At 35.3% G+C, this 16,094-nt stretch overlaps 1 protein-coding gene across 1 annotated transcript; it reads right to left on the bottom strand.

The window, feature by feature from the left end:
• Positions 1 to 12,551: 12,551 nt before the first annotated feature.
• LOC120078750 (polygalacturonase-like) lies at positions 12,552 to 14,436 on the bottom strand. Its single transcript, XM_090314105.1, has 4 exons — positions 13,992 to 14,436; positions 13,343 to 13,632; positions 13,014 to 13,242; positions 12,552 to 12,926 (listed from the first exon to the last, which is right to left on the bottom strand). The coding sequence occupies exons 1-4, from the start codon at positions 14,418 to 14,420 to the stop codon at positions 12,708 to 12,710; spliced, it is 1,167 nt and encodes a 388-aa protein (XP_090170231.1). The 5' UTR covers positions 14,421 to 14,436; the 3' UTR covers positions 12,552 to 12,707.
• Positions 14,437 to 16,094: the final 1,658 nt, after the last annotated feature.

Genomic DNA, 16,094 nt, shown 5'->3' with positions numbered 1-16,094 from the left:
AGCTCCCCAATCAGACGAATCCTCAAGATTCAAGTCATGTTACCTATAGTCATTCTAGTGAAATGAAAGTCTTTATTGTGAACGGCGTTATATAATGAGACTAAATATTTCGTGATCTGGTCTTATACAAACTCCTTTGTATAGAATATCCCCGCTCACATGTCTCCACATGAATGATCAGGATTAGATCATTTATAGTACTTTACAACAACTGTAACATCTACAAAGCGGGCCATACTTGTAGTGTTACCAAGATAAGGTACCCAACCTTCTCCATCTACTACAGACCATTTAGATTATCACTTAAATATGATCCATCCGTATGTCTTTACATACATGTTTAAGCTACTAAGATAACCTTGGATGTTATTTTATTGGTTTGTGTTTAATGAAACTATATTTTGAAATAAAACATAACATATTTTATTACATAGTTTAATGCAACTGATGAGATTTAAGACATCAACCCAAACAATCTCCCACTTTACCTAAAACTAATTGAGCGTACAATGTAAAAGTCATACTAAATACAAAGTACACAAAAAATAAACTAGGGCATAACATGCTCGGTAAAAATCTCCCACTTGCCCTAGTGGAAACGTAGTTTATCCTATAGACCCATACTCTGTAGGTGACTCTCAAACACCTAAGTCGTGATGGCCTTTGTAAATGGAACAACAATGTTATACTTCGAAGATATCTGCGTGACTATCACGTCTCTTCGATGCACAGTCTCTTAGATGAGATGATACTTTCGCTCTATATGCTTCCCGCATTTATGACTCTGACGCTCTCGAGAATTAACCACATCACTACTATTATCAAAATAAATTGTTATGGGCTTTAACATGTCTAGAACAACTTCCAGATCAGTCAGAAACTTCCTGAGCCAAATAGCATCCTTAGCAGCTTCACAAGCCACTACATACTCGGCCTCCATAGTGGAGTCAGCAATGCACTCTTACTTGGGTTTCTCCAGACTACTGTCCCTCCATTAAAAGTGAACACTAATCCTGATGTGGATTTCCTGGAATCCTCATCAATCTGAAAATCAGAGTCTATGTATCCTGTAAGGATCATATCCTTATTCCCTCATTCTCCATCGATACTGACTATCCCCACTGCATAACAGATGTCAGGTCTAGTACATAACATCCCATACATCAGGCTGCCAACAACCGATGCATAGGAGATTCGTCTCATTTCCTCAACCTCGTGAGTTGTCTTAGGACAATGTTCCTTAGACAGTCGCTCGCTTACTATACTATCGCATACCCCATCGTGTAGCACTACACTTTAGCTACACGATCATCTACCTTATCGTGTAGCACTGCTTATTTACTACACGATCAACCCGCGCATGCATCTCCAGCACCCAGCGCCTGCTTATTTACTACACGATCAACCCGCGCATGCATCTCCAGCACCCAGCGTCTATGTCCGCACAACTTGAGGCTACTGCATGCTTGTCCCTGCATAGCCTTTCCTCTCGGCCACACTTCAGCCTCTTTCAACTCCCAAATAACCTCTCAAATGTTCATGGCTAATGCATGGCACCACACCAACGTTTAGCACAAGGCCAATGCATTGTCTAATAAAGAAATCTTTCTAGCCTCCAACGTATAGTCCTTTTTGGATTCCTATTTAACCCAAATTTCACTAGTTAAGGCTTATTTCAATGCTACTAAACAATCTATTTGAACACTTAGAATTTTTCCTCTCTTTAACATAGGATTTAACTTTCACTTGTTTAGTTCCCTTAATCACCTGCTTCAGTAGAAAAAATGGAAATTCGGGTTTCACATTTACTTCCCCCTTAAGAAAATTTCTTCCTCAAAATTTACTCGAACTAACTCTGGTTTTAAGGTTTCATAACACTCTCTGTTGCAAACTCTTATAACCTTGTCTGTTACTATGCTTCCACTGCACAACTCCGATACTAATTTCGTAGTTTGTCCAATGATACCTCACCTAGCCATCTCTAAGCTAGATGTTGAACCAAACTATCTACAACATAGCTTTTCTATCTCAAATACTAATGAGAATAATTTAAATTCGTACTTACCTCCCTTGGTAGATCTTCAGGTAGCGTTGTGAGTTCTAGCTCCAGTTGCCTACTAGGTCATGCCACTTTTGCTATTTGCCTTACTCTATTTCGACTATCTCTTAGGTTTCTTTTTAAACCTTTACTCTACCACACTTCCCTCTGGTTTTACTAAACTCAAACCTCAAGTTTTCTAGACTTAACCCTTTGGTTTCCAAGAATTTATGCTTTGATACTGGACTAGTATCAACTCAATCTCAACCTTTCCCAGGTTTTACGTATACCTTTGCTCTGATACCAAGTTGTCACACCCCGCCTCAAGTCCGTGCTCCTGAGCCCGAGGAGAGGCGTGAGGGACCGTAGATACCACCCTCTTGTAATACCTACAATCCATCTGAACCTCTTTACTCTTAGTAAACTTTAAGTCAAGGAGATAAACAACAACTCATTAAGTAGGCCCATTTTATATTACAACAATGTAATGTTTATACAACTCCAAGACTTAACTACAAAGTTTACAACAACCACTCTTAAAACCCTCCGAAAGTGTAACTGTGGCTTGTGGTAGACCTTGACCATAGCAGCACCCTAAAACTCCTCATCGTTTGCTACCTGGGAAGAAAAACATGAAAGAAAAGAATGAGCTTCACAAAGCTCAGTGAGTGGTAAGCAACTTCTAGAGCCTATTTCAACTCAAAAAAAAAAAAAAGAAAAAAGAAAAAAAGAAAAAAAACAAGCACATCACAAATACGAGATTACATTCAAACCTCAGCCTTGAATGAGTCTATTCTCAACTCTATCTACACACACGGTAGATAGTTAAACGGATACCTATTTAGAATGAGTATATTCTCTACCTACACACATAGTAGATAGTGAATGCTTACTTTGTTGCGCTCCCTTTTTGTTCCCAATATCTCCTATGTCCTCTATGTGCACATAGCTTCCTGCTCATGGGCTCAGAAGCTAGGCTTGTTGGCCCTTTGACCAGAGGTTCCTCCCACAGGCTCAGGAACTAGACCTCTCGGACTCCTGACCATCCCATGAGGTTTTACTTTCGGGCTTAGTAACTAGACTTTTCGATCCCCTGACCATCCCGTGAGGTTTTGCTTTCGGGCTCAATAACTAGGTCTATTGACCCCTGACCATCCCGTTCCCATATTCCCATTCTTATGCTAGATACTCATTCATAACATAAGCATATACAATTTACTCCAAAAGATATGCTAAAGGCTTAAATAAAAGTACCACTCACCTTGGTAGGAATATTTCTTTTAAAAGTTCCTTGATCTTCCTGGGCTTCTCTTTTGAACCCTAAATTTCGGATTCATTTTAAAGCTCAGATTACTCATAGTTTTAGGCTTTATCTCGAGTTACTTCCTTCTAAAAATATGCTCTAAAATTTCTCAGGAATATTACCTCATAATCTTAGCCTAGAAAGCCTCGTGGTTTGGCCGGAAACCTCAAAATATCAAGACTGGCCCAGTTTACTCGACAGGTCAACTATTCTGTCTTTTTCTCATTCTTTAGCCTAGTTCCTTAGAGCTTCTTCTCCAATAGTCCTACCATGAAAACTAGACTCCCGTAGCTTTCAGGTGGCTTTGTAATCACTCCAAATGCACGAGTATTCTGGGAGATATCTTTGTCCCAAGTTGATGCTACTTCTAGACCTTCCTGTCCGACAACATCTCCTCCTCTTGGAACTTTGTGACCGACATATGGTCTTGCTACCAACGCATGTGTTCTTCCATCAACGCATAGTTCCTCCCACTCGACCCTCATATGATCTTCCTAATGTCCTTTGAAGAGAATTCGAGTTATGGTCTGAAGAGAAGTTCTTAGACCTATTTATAAGCGTCCAAAATCTCTCAAAGGCCGATACCTCCTACTTGGCCGCATGTCCAAGCGTCCTTTCCCTACACTATTACTGCAACCTTTACATCACTGCAATCTAAGGTGTCTTCCTCTTCTCTTAGCCAACACATAGCCCTCATATTTGCATGTCTTTTTATGTATCCACCTCATTTTCTTATGGCCTAAGATTTCTTCCTAACAAGCCACATGTCCAGATGACGACCTTGAATGCATCCATCCAATCTCATATGCGTTCATCCAACTTCATATGCGTTCATCCCTCATATGTGTCCATCTAACTTCATATGCGTTCATCCAACCTTACCTTGTGCCCTTGCGGTGTTTTTATGCGGGATTATCCTTTGATCTGCATAGGTGAGAGTCGTTCAACATCACCACTCAATAAGCCTCCCATTTTGGAGATATAACTGGATAGATAGCTAGGGATATAGTCCTACAAAATGGAATTCACTCCTACCCATTTTAGGGTAAATAGAAGTCACACCCCGCCCCAGACCACCCTCTTAGCCTAGAGAAGGGCGTAACTGCAGCAGTTATCAACCCTTAGGTTGACATTTACTGCCTAAAAACTCTTGTGGAATAACTCTGATACCAATACAAATTATATGCAACGGGGCGGCTGTAGGCCCACAATTTATTAACTTAGAAACTTAATATGTTTAGAGTATTTACACCATTAGATTTACAAGTCCCAAAACACATAAACCCTAGTCCCTATATGAATAATAATAACATGTGTACAATATTAACAGTAACTACCTAGCAAACGGTTACAAGTCTTTTGGTCCTTTAGTGGCAGAGTAGATATTGAGCTGTCTTCAGAGGATTTGACCGCTACCTATAGGGGAGAAAAACAAAAATATTTGAAAATAGGGTGAGCTTACGCCCAGTGAGTGACCGAGAAAACGTAGTAAATTCTCATGCATAATTTCAGAAGATAGTTTTATTTGAAATATAATTTAATGTAGCATAAACAATTTCTAAGCGTAATGTATATAAAACTGTTTTAAACATAAAACATAAAATCATTTCTCAAATCAAAGTACTGTATAACTGGTAAAATAATCCGAACACCAACTACTAGTCCAGAGAGAACCCTTTTGCTCAATCTCTGACTTTATTCACCTGTGGCCACATTAGGTACTACTGCTCAGATACCATCTCCTTGTACTTCAGTATCGAGCTACTAGGATACCTTCTCCAACATACTTCAGTATCCCGTTGGCTTGGTACCTTCTCAAATGTACTTCAGTACCAATAGATACCCTCTCCTTGTACTTCAGTATCTAGTTGGGTGGATGCCTCTCCTTGTACTTCGGCATCGCATTTTACCAAAACTATTTATAAACAAATTTTCTCTTTAAAGCATGTACAGTATAACACCTATACAACATGGCTTTAAAGATGATAACGTATGCTGGATAAAATCAACATATGTAAATAGTTTTTCAACAATATGCATGCGTTCAAATCACAATTTAAAATTGCTTGAAACCACTTTATAAAACTAGTAGACATGAGAATTATTTTCTCAAACACGCTTTCCGTAAATGTTGTAATCAAAACAGTTTAAAAACATTTTAGTTCGAAAAAATTTTAGCCACTCACCTCGAACTCTTAGGAACTTTTCACTCTAGTAGCTCCTTGGATCCTTTTTTCACCCCTAGAATCCAAATTCAACTTACAACTTAGATTACTCATAGTTCTGAACTTATTTGGAAATACTTCCTTCTACAAACTTATTCTAAAATGTCTCAGGTATCTTACCCTAAACTTTCAGTTCATAATTTCTCGTGGTTTCGCCGAGATCTCAAAATCTTCAAGACTGGCCCAGACTGATCTGACAGTCTGACCCTTCTGCCTTCTTCTCAACCTTCAGCCTAGTTTCTTTGAGCCTTTTCCTCTGGCATCCCTTCCTCCGGCATCCCTACTTTGAAAGCTCGACTTCTAGAGCTTTCAGATGTATTTAGAATTATTCCAAATGCACGAGTAGATTGGAAGATCTCTACATCCAAAATTTACACATTCCTCTGAACTCTCACTGCCCTCTACTTTCTCTACGAAATTTATGATTTTTGTGTGATTTGAAAATGAAATCCCAACTCTCTATTTATAGGCATTCAAATTGCTCGTGGGATTGATAGCACCTACTTGCCTGCATGGCCAAATGTTTAATCATTCCTTTATCAATGTAAGCTGAATTCACCTTGGTTCAATGTGTTCTTCCCAAACGCATCCAACACAGTTTCTTAGGGTTTAAGAATTTCTTTTAATCGAACACCTAGATTTTAATTGACGTTTGCCCTTACGTCTTCAAGCTTTGTTTTTATTCAAATTAGGGTTTTTAAATGCATAATCCACCCCAACGCGTCCAAAATACATCACCCAGAATCTTGCTCGGCCGTTCAATGCATAGGCGAGGCGTGGGCGTGACGTTTGAATGCAGCACCGTACAAGGCGTGGCTGACGCACGGGCTGCTCTCGCTCTCTCCATTCTCACTCTCTCCCACTTTCTCTCTCAAAATCTCTCTCTCTCCACTCTCGCTCTCTCTAACTTTCTAGCTCAAAATCTCGCTCTCTCTACTCTCACTCTCTCCCACTTTCTCGCTGGTCTCGCTCTCTCCCATCTTCTATCCAATCTCGCTCTCTACCATTTTCTCTCCGATCTCGCTAGTCTCGATCTCAATGATCTCGCTCTCAACGATCTCGCTGATCTCACTCTTAACGATCTCGCTCTTAGCTACTGCGAATTGTTTGTCTCCGTGCAACTTCTACACGTTTTTTCCAGATTTTCCCCAAAATAATTTCCCATATTTTTCTCAGTTCTTCAAATCCCCACTAACTTTCTCATCGACCTACTCAAGTTATTTATACAAATTTAAATAGGGACACACAATTAAGTGGAAAATTAAGACAATTTAAATAAGAAAACACACTTAAGTATAAAATTGGGATTTGGGGTTCACAATAGCTAAGTTGTTCCCTTAAGTACTGATTCCTGATCATGAAAAAAGGGGTTTCGCCCTCTTAAGACAAAGAGGGACATGGTTTAATAGTTGAACTATAAATTAATTGTTCAATAAAGTATAAGTGGAGACTTAAGGAACAATATGTAATTACAGGGGTAATACGATAATTTTGACTTATTTATAAATACGAACGATCTATGAAGGATCAACTTACAGATTGTGGTTAAGTCAAGTGGACAGAAATATATCTGTAGTGAGGAGGGTGCAACTACTGAGCTATAGTGGTATGTCTCAGTAATTAATGAATACTGATTGATTCGATTTAAAGGGTTTAGCCAATTAATCTCAAATCGTTGGAGCTCATGATCTGTAGGTCTATAAGGTTCCTCTACTAGTTTGTAAAAGATTAAACATTAGATTAGAATATTGAGTGAATTTGAAATGTTCAAATTCAATTTAGGGTTTGGATAATTATATTCGATATAATTAACAGTTAAATTTATTGAAATTAAACGTATTTGGAGAGTTTTATATATTTAAATATTGATTTAAATATTGATTATATGATTGTGATTTATGTTTGAACTAGGTATTTTTATTTATTTAATATTTGATATTGAATTATTTTTTTTATTTTTTTAATTAATTAAATTTGTTTACTTGTCTAAAATAAATCATTTTAAAATTAAGAAATTTAATTTCAGAAATTGAAATTTTTTTTAATTTAATTAAGTATAAAAGTAAATTAAATTAAATTTGAAAAATGGTTTAATTAGTGGATTTATCCTAAAATTGAGTTCGAGTGGTTTTTCAATCTTTTAACTCCTATCCCACTTAGTTAATGCTATTTGAAGTATCAAATAACATATTAAAGGGAATTTGCATGTTTAATTTGAATATATACATCTGATTTGATCATATTTGAAGGCATGTATATGAATTATTGAGAGAAAAGACTGTTGGAAATTCTTTTCTCAAAACCCTCAAAGCCACCTAAAATTCTATTTGAATTCAAAGTTCCACCACTCAATTCAAGGTCGAAAATAGTATAGAAGATACTCTTGGTGTTCTATTAAAGAAATTGAAGGTCAATTTCTTGGAGATTGCAAGCATCAAGTGGATTTGTACAAAGGTTTTAAAAATGAAACCCTTTTTATTTTGAAACTTTGTTTTTAGCATGCTTGTTACTTAAACTAATGTATCTTGCATGTTTACTCTATCTGTTCGATTATGACTTATTGTTTATTAGAGGGATCAATGATACTTAAAGAGTTAAATGTAACTACAAGGGAAAAATGGTAATTTTGACCCAACTGTACTCAAACAATTTGTGAAGGGACATCGCATTGTTTACTAGTTATATCCAATGAACACAAAAATATATTTGTAGTGCGAAGAGTGCAACCGTCGGTCTTTAGTAGAGTGACTGACAGTTAATGGATGTTGAGTAATTTAATTAAAGAAGTATAATTAATTATTCAAGTACCATTGGAGCTTCAATCAATAGATCCATAAGGTCCCTTCTGTAGCTCAATAGGGATCATTGAGAATTAATTTTGTATTAATTTGAATTGTTCAAATTAATTGAGTGAATTAATTATATGTGATATAATTAAATAAAATTAATTATATGTGTGATATAGTTAATATCATGTATTTGATACATTATAAAATAAAGTTTATTAGAGATGAATTAAATATTTGAATACGATTTAAATATTAATTATATTGATGAGATTTATATAATTATGTTTAGTATAAATATGATTTATATTAAATACCATGCATTAATGAGAGAATTAAAAACTATAGGTTATATTGTATTTGATACAATATAAAAACTATGGGTTGTGTGTTATATATGATATAATATAGTTATATATACATATAATGAGTTAGTTATAATATATATATATATATATATTCATAATTATTATTTAAATTAAATTAATTTTAATTTAATTTGAAATTTTAAAATTAAAGGGACAAAAATAACTTCTTCCCCCTTAATTCTTTCTTTAATCAATTGTGTAAAGGAGAATTGAAGGTTTTTTGACATTTTCTTCTTCTTCTCATGAGAGAACAGATTCTTCTGTAATGTATTACAAAAAATATTCCCTGAATTTTTTTCTTCTCAATTTCTTCTCTCCCTCTTCCAAAGAGAAGCAGAGCCCACACCTCTTGCCAATTTTCTCCCCCTACAGAGAATACAGAGGTCTTGCTTGGAGTGGTATCTTGGTTTTGGTTTGAATTGTGAGAAGGTTCGTGACCGAGTCTAGGAGGAGTTTTGCAAAGAATCAGTTCTTCAAGGGTATGTAATTCCTAACCTTTCTTCCTCCTCTTTTCGAAAGCATGTTGTAATTTAATGTTAATGCATATTTATTTGTACCGCAAATTATCATTATGTGAAAATTGGGAATAGGGAACGATCCCCGCTTCCGCATTAAACCTCATGGTTCCTTCATTAACTAGGTTCAAAGATAAAATTCAGTAAATTGTTAGACTATCCAATTTGTTAATCACACAATGAAACCCTTGATGTTAATACGAAAAATTTAATCCTAAATGGTTGCTTTCAGACCCAATAGGACTAAAACTATTTAGTTTAATTAGAGTCTCAGACATTAATTATTAATTAGGGCGCCTACTTGGTTTAATCGAACGATTCAGATGCCTGTAGCATTGTCGATGAGTTAGGTTAGTAAGGAGGTCACTGAGCACGCATAAATCAGATGCATGTTTAATTAATGGAAATCGATAATCGAAATTACATAGAAATCTCTCTTACTCTTAAAACTAGTTAAACGAGGTGGAACATAATTTTAGTTTTTTAAAATTTTTCCTTTAAAAAATATCTTTTTGTGACAAAATGTTGCTAATGATTAATACTATTTGTGGTACACGGTAACATGTTGCAGAAACTTTTAGCAATTGATTTAGATCATGCCACTTATTGTTGTTTTTTGTGACATGTTTTCTTATGTGTTACTATAGATTAGCATTTAATGACAAGTTTTTACTGTGTTACTAAAAATTGTCGCTAAAAAATATTTTATTGTAGTGAAAGTATGCTATAAGGTTGTTGATTATATAAATAATAGTATTCTGTCTACATTAAGTGCAATAGTTACATGTAAAAAATTGTAAATACATTTTTATTTATTGAGTTCACATCTCAAATGAGTGTGTTAAGAATAGGGAAAGTATGTGTGTAGTTGAATGATGAAAGAAAAAGTTAAGGAAAAAATTAAAACAATAAAAAAAAAATATAACAAAAAAATCCATAAAATGCATGCTTTTTTAGGCTACAAAAACTGTATCAAATATTCATAACTCAAAATAACGTAATTTTGCACCCCAAAAAGCCAATTGAACTCAACTCTGCACCCTAAATGCAAACAGTTATTACTAATTGATAATGGGCAGAAATGCACGTTATTATAGTGCTAAGTTCTTAAATAATGAAGGTTTGCGTTGATAAAATATGTTAGATTGCCTCCAAAAAGCATTAAGTTTATAACATTGTGGTTGCATGCGTCCATTGCATAGAAATAGTTAATTTTTGTATTTTTATGCAAAATACGCGTTGACATAAGGCGAAAAACGCGATCACAAGAAATCAACGGTCGAGCGCAGCATTACCGCAAGGCTTTGCGGTGATTGGTGCTCGCAAACATCTGCTCAAGAAGGATTGGCATAGAGTCACCACAACTTGGTAGGCGCATCTAGGTGAAAGGCATAATTAATCACGATGGGACAGAAAGCTGATGACGGTCAAATCCGAATTAAGTTGACAAGCTGCTAACGATAACAACTACACTAGGCATTTCAGTGACAAATATTTGGTGCATCAGTCAGAAAATTAAAGCCATCTCATTTGTGCAATCATAAGAGAGAAGCCGCCCTTCATCCCGAAGCTCTATAAATACCCAAAGCATTCTTCAGAAAAGGAGTTCACGAGTTCAGCAATTCGATCACTTAGAGAATTTTCCTTAGCTTAGCCTTGTTCTTAGTTTTTCTTTTATTTTAAGGCGGAAGCGAGAGAAGGAGGTTTTGCCGATAGATCGTTCTGGTGAGCTTGTGAGAGTGCTGGAAAAATCAAGATCAGAGAGAGGGTCAACTCCTACGGAAGTAGGAATATCTTTTGAACCGAATAGAGTTGCCAGTGTAAAGGCTTTGGGCAGCAAGGGATTGCTACCAGGCTCTCTACCGTTATCTTCCATTGTTATTTTGTACTCAAACTCATTTATAGAAATGGAATTTACTTCTGTATATCTGTTCACTCTCTGTTTATTATGCATGAGTAGCTAAATCTGTTGAATGGATTTAGGAGCACTTAGCTAGAGTAATTGGGGATCTTCACTCTATGCATTTATCTTGTATTATGTATGCTTCATTCGTCCATTAGAGATACTCGAGAGGGTAGTCTAAGGACAAGATCTAGTCTTGGAAAGGTCAGGTTACAATCTATGCTCGGGAGAGTCAGATTAGAACATATAATCAAGAGATGGGAGCTTAGGAATAAGCACTGTTTGCTATTATCGCATCACATGCATCCTAGAGTTAGAATTGTGTGCGGTCACCTTGTCTTTGCGTGCATCTTGCATCATCGCATAGGAAAAGAGTAGGGACTTAGTGATAAGCTCTATGGACATTTTTGCATTCAACACATGCATCCTAGACTTAGGAGTACGGCATTTGCATTAGAAAATGACTTGTTGTGCATGGGTGTAGCATGATCGCATAGTCTGACACATTCCCCAAGTAACGCTAGTTAAAGTCTTTCTCAACCCGTTCATCTGCATACTCAGTGCATCTATCGCATAATTAAACTTTTCTCAAATCCGCCACATTTGTCTATTTTTATTACCACGAACAACAATCCCAACAACTATTGGTTTATTTGGTTACCGCAAAGTTTTCTGAAAAATTATCATCGCATACCGTTTCCCAAGTCCCTGAGTTCGATCCTGGACTTACCAGGAAATTCAGTGGGGTTTACACTTGGATTCCATTGAAAAAACTTGAGTGCTCAACGCAACTCCATTATTGCATTTCCTCCATAATTCCACATCATAAAATAACACATCACTAATTCAGCTTAACACTCTACACCCCTAACTCAAATAATACCAAAGCAGACAATTATTATTCACATACAATTATTTCCAACACATCTCAGTCCAGTTCTGTGTGGCAAATGTATCTTAAAAGGAAAAAAAAAAAGAAAAAGAAAAGAAATTTGTTGAAAAGGGAAACTGCATTATAGTTGACCGTTTGAAAAATTAAAATCTGGTGTTAACGAAGTGATGATATGCTTTAATTAGCATCTTTAGTCTTGACACATTGCTTAAAAATCTCGTCCCAATAGTATTGTGAATGGTTATTTTTCAATTCCTTTTAATATTTTAGGAAGTAATGTTTTTTTTTTTTTGCGTTTTTTAAATCAATTATGATTTACTTTTATATTATTGATTTGAGTATTCAAGATTTCAAGAAACATACACTCATTCTATAATTGTTTACTATTGAATTTTGAATGATTTGTAACCTTAGCTGCATGTTTATACAACATTGTTTCTCTTGAGAGTAGCTAACCTTAATTTAGAATGATTTGTAAATAGAAATTTGCATGTTTTCTCTCACAGAAACATTATGACCTATTTTGAATATTTTGATCTGAATTCTATCGTGTATGGGAGTAAGCACACACCATGTTATTATTTTTATGTCATAAAAAAATATATTCACATTAAACAAATAAATATGAAAAAAAAAATGCTATCATTTAATTAATAGGAGCTCTAAAGTTGTTTCGGTCAGAAGCATGTGTGTGGCATGAGCACTCCAATACTCGATCCATCAACGTTCTTGCATGATGAAGTTGCTGCCTTGTTTTTATATGTAAGCTTTATGTCTTGCAATCTTATGTCACTGCATGGATTGCTAGAGCTGCAATCAAATGTTATAGCTTTCGATGTTGCTGATGTTCCTTTTATATTTTTATACGTCACATCACTAATCTTCACTCCGGAACTCTTTAAAACAACAAATTAAAACAAATATTATACGAAAATTAAAGAGAGGGTTAGGTAGTACAACAATTTAATTAGTTAATTAATTACCTGGAGAGGACAACCTTGATTGTTGGGACAATAATTTTGATCAATTAAGATTGGATTTTGAACATTGTTCATAATGATATTCTGAAAGAGAACGTGTTTTACGAAACCATTGCTAGGCGTTGGCCATGTCTTTATCCTGACGCCATTATCGGATTTGGTGAAGACTGCATTCATCAATGTTACATTTTCAACTCCATTTTCGTTCACCTCTTTTCCTAAGCTTCCAATGCTATATGTATTGAAACTATATTGTATTAGCTTATCATCCAAAAATAATAATAATATTATTAACAACATTTGTACGAACATAGAAATATATGTATTGTTACCTTACACCGTGGCCTGGCCCACATTTGATATTAGTCATAAACAAATTTTTAGTTCCATCTCCAATAGAAATGCAATCATCTCCAGTTTTGATAGTACTTCCAATGATGGTTACGTTAGTGGAAGATTGCACATGAATGCCATCAGTATTTGGGCTTTGATCTGGAGCCATTATCTTCACATTTTTAACTACTACGTTGTTGCAGCTATTGATCACAACATGACTTTGTTGACTGTTGATCGATGTTAATCCACTAATTATGATGTTGTTTGCCCAATTGAATGTTATTGACTGCATTTTATTTGTTAAAAGAAAAAAATATATGTAAAATTTCACAATAACATTTAAAAAAAAAAAAAAACATACTTTGGGTGTTGCTTGGGCTACACAAACATACCATTGCCTAATAAAAATTGAATTGTTTTCTTTTATGGGTGACAAGATAGAGATACATGGATAAGGTGGAGCCTAAGGTGCACCTAGTCATTGATCAAAATATAACTTAAGTTGTATCCATTTTCGTGAAAGAAAAAAAAACAAAAAACTCTAATTCTTCTTTTGTTTTAGAAGTATTTTTAGATTTATTGTGTTGTATGGTTGAGATAGACAGCAAAAAGACGAGTGAAGTTTGAAATACTAATAACACATACCCTAGCTCCTGGGGGACAGTTTTTTCCAGAGTTCTTGCAGGTCCAATACTCAGTGGCCTTTCCATCAATATTGCCGCCGATGAAAGAAACGCCATCAACTTTGACGAACAAAATCCAGTACCCAGAATTTCCGAGGCCACGATAATCGAGAGGTGCGACAAGAGTGCCATTCAAGCGAAATGTAATCTTATTTTTACATGGACCTCTAAATGTGATGGGTGTAAGCAAGAACCTTCCCTTGGGGACGTTGATGATGGATGGTGTCAGGGAGCTACACGCTGATTTCCATGCCTTCATAAATGATTCGGTCGAGTCGGTTTTCCCATCGGGTTTTGCACCCAAAGTTATGACATTGTAGCTGCCTGCACTTGACAGTTGAATGAAGAAATGGAAGAAGATGATGACTAAGCTCTTCATTGGGCTGCCCATATGTTTGGAGAAGATGTTAAAGTTTGAAATTAAATTGTTGGAGATGCATGGCTATCGGGATGCTTTATTTATAGTGAAATTAATAATCAAAGAAACATTGATATAAAGTCAAATGAAAGCAATTGGATATGCTAAGAAAGCTGGCGGCTGATATGCGGTGGTTTGATTCAAATGGGAGAAATCGGCCAAGTCTTGATGTATAGCCGCAAAGTTCATGCATTTTCATTATGCTTCTTCTTTTCGACGGAAATTGGTATTGATTCAATCTTATGTTTGCTTGATTACTACTTAAATAATTAGTATTATTCTCTGTATACAACAACCACAATATCATTGCTTATCCATATTTGTTAGATAATATCACATTCTATAAATATTATATTATTGACAACGTTTGAAGATATAAATACCACTGCATTATTTTCAATCTCTTATAAAAGAATAAATAATATAAACGATAATCTGGGTCGATAGGTATTCAAATTAAATCGAAAAGGCCAATCATACGGTTTTTTGTTTTTTATGTACCTTGAAAGCCAAGGCACTACCACATGCATAACTACCATTCAATTTTCGTGAGGTATATAATTTTAAATATTGTGTTTATTATTAATCTCTTTTCCATACTCAGTAATAGGTAAGTCTCTAAGATGTTAACTTAGAATATCCAATATTGTCGTTCATTAATTACTTTGCTACCTATGTGAGTGTGAGTTGGCCCGAGAATGGACTTTTGTATTGTAAATAAAGTGCTTAGTATTCATGGGAGAGGACAATGAATGACTAGGTGGAGTTTGCTTCACTTAATCTCATACATTCCTCTTGTTGGGAATGCGACCAAAGGTCCACATTGATTAGATAAGAAGAGGATCGTGGGTATATAAGTGAGGATGACTATCTCCATTAGTATGAGGCCTTTTGGGGTGAAACCAAAATCAAAACCATGAGGGTTTATGCCCAAAGTGGACAATATCATACCAATGTAGAGATATTTTGAGGGTAAGTCCCTATCAAGTGGTATCAGAGCCAAACTCCTGAATTAACCATGCTCGTCTTATGCTCGGATGAGAAGGAGAGTCATGATCCTGAATTAACCATCCTCGAGGTATGCTCGGGTGAAAAGGAGTTAGCCGGATGAATGACTGTTTGAGAGGAGTAGTTGTCCCTATCACCTCTCTTAATGTATTGTAAAAAATATAAAAAATAATTTAATTTAGAAAAAAAAGATTGCTAGGTGAAAAAAATTCATAATTATTGAGAATACACAAAAATAGGTGCAATCGAGATAGTACTTAAATATTTTTTCCAACCAACTTAAAGGTGAATCCAATATAGCACATTAGATATAATGCCACCAATTACCATCCATGCTTCTTTAAAAAGTAGTTGATTTTCTCGTTCTTATTCTTTTATGGAAGTTTTGGTCCTTTTCGGTTTCGACCCAATTCAGTTAGGTTTGCAACAATTTAAAGGAATTGCAATGGATAGATAAATAATAAAATAATAAGGATTACTTGCAACAATGGCAACAAGACTTGATAAAATTACATTCCTATCTTTTATTTTTAAATCTTGCAAATATAGCAAAAAAAAAAAAAAAAATCCGCTCAACCCAATCACTGGATTTGAAAACTCCAAAAAGTCAATGAAGATTTTGCTAATTAAAATACAGGA

This window comes from Benincasa hispida, chromosome 5 (genome assembly GCF_027475165.1).
Source record: "Benincasa hispida cultivar pf3 chromosome 5, pf3_genome.v1.1, whole genome shotgun sequence".
Taxonomy (NCBI): Eukaryota; Viridiplantae; Streptophyta; class Magnoliopsida; order Cucurbitales; family Cucurbitaceae; genus Benincasa; species Benincasa hispida.
Note: the sequence above shows the minus strand (reverse complement) of the source record. Positions and strands in the feature narration are given on the sequence as shown.

Excerpts from the sequence above, each read along its gene's own strand:
- LOC120078750 (XM_090314105.1), bottom strand. The coding sequence starts at position 14,420 with ATGGGCAGCCCAATGAAGAGCTTAGTCATCATCTTCTTCCATTTCTTC. Across the intron at positions 13,633-13,991 it reads ACTGTCCCCCAGGAGCTAGG|TCAATAACATTCAATTGGGC; the intron begins GTATGTGTTATT and ends AATAAAATGCAG. Across the intron at positions 13,243-13,342 it reads GGGCCAGGCCACGGTGTAAG|CATTGGAAGCTTAGGAAAAG; the intron begins GTAACAATACAT and ends CAATACATATAG.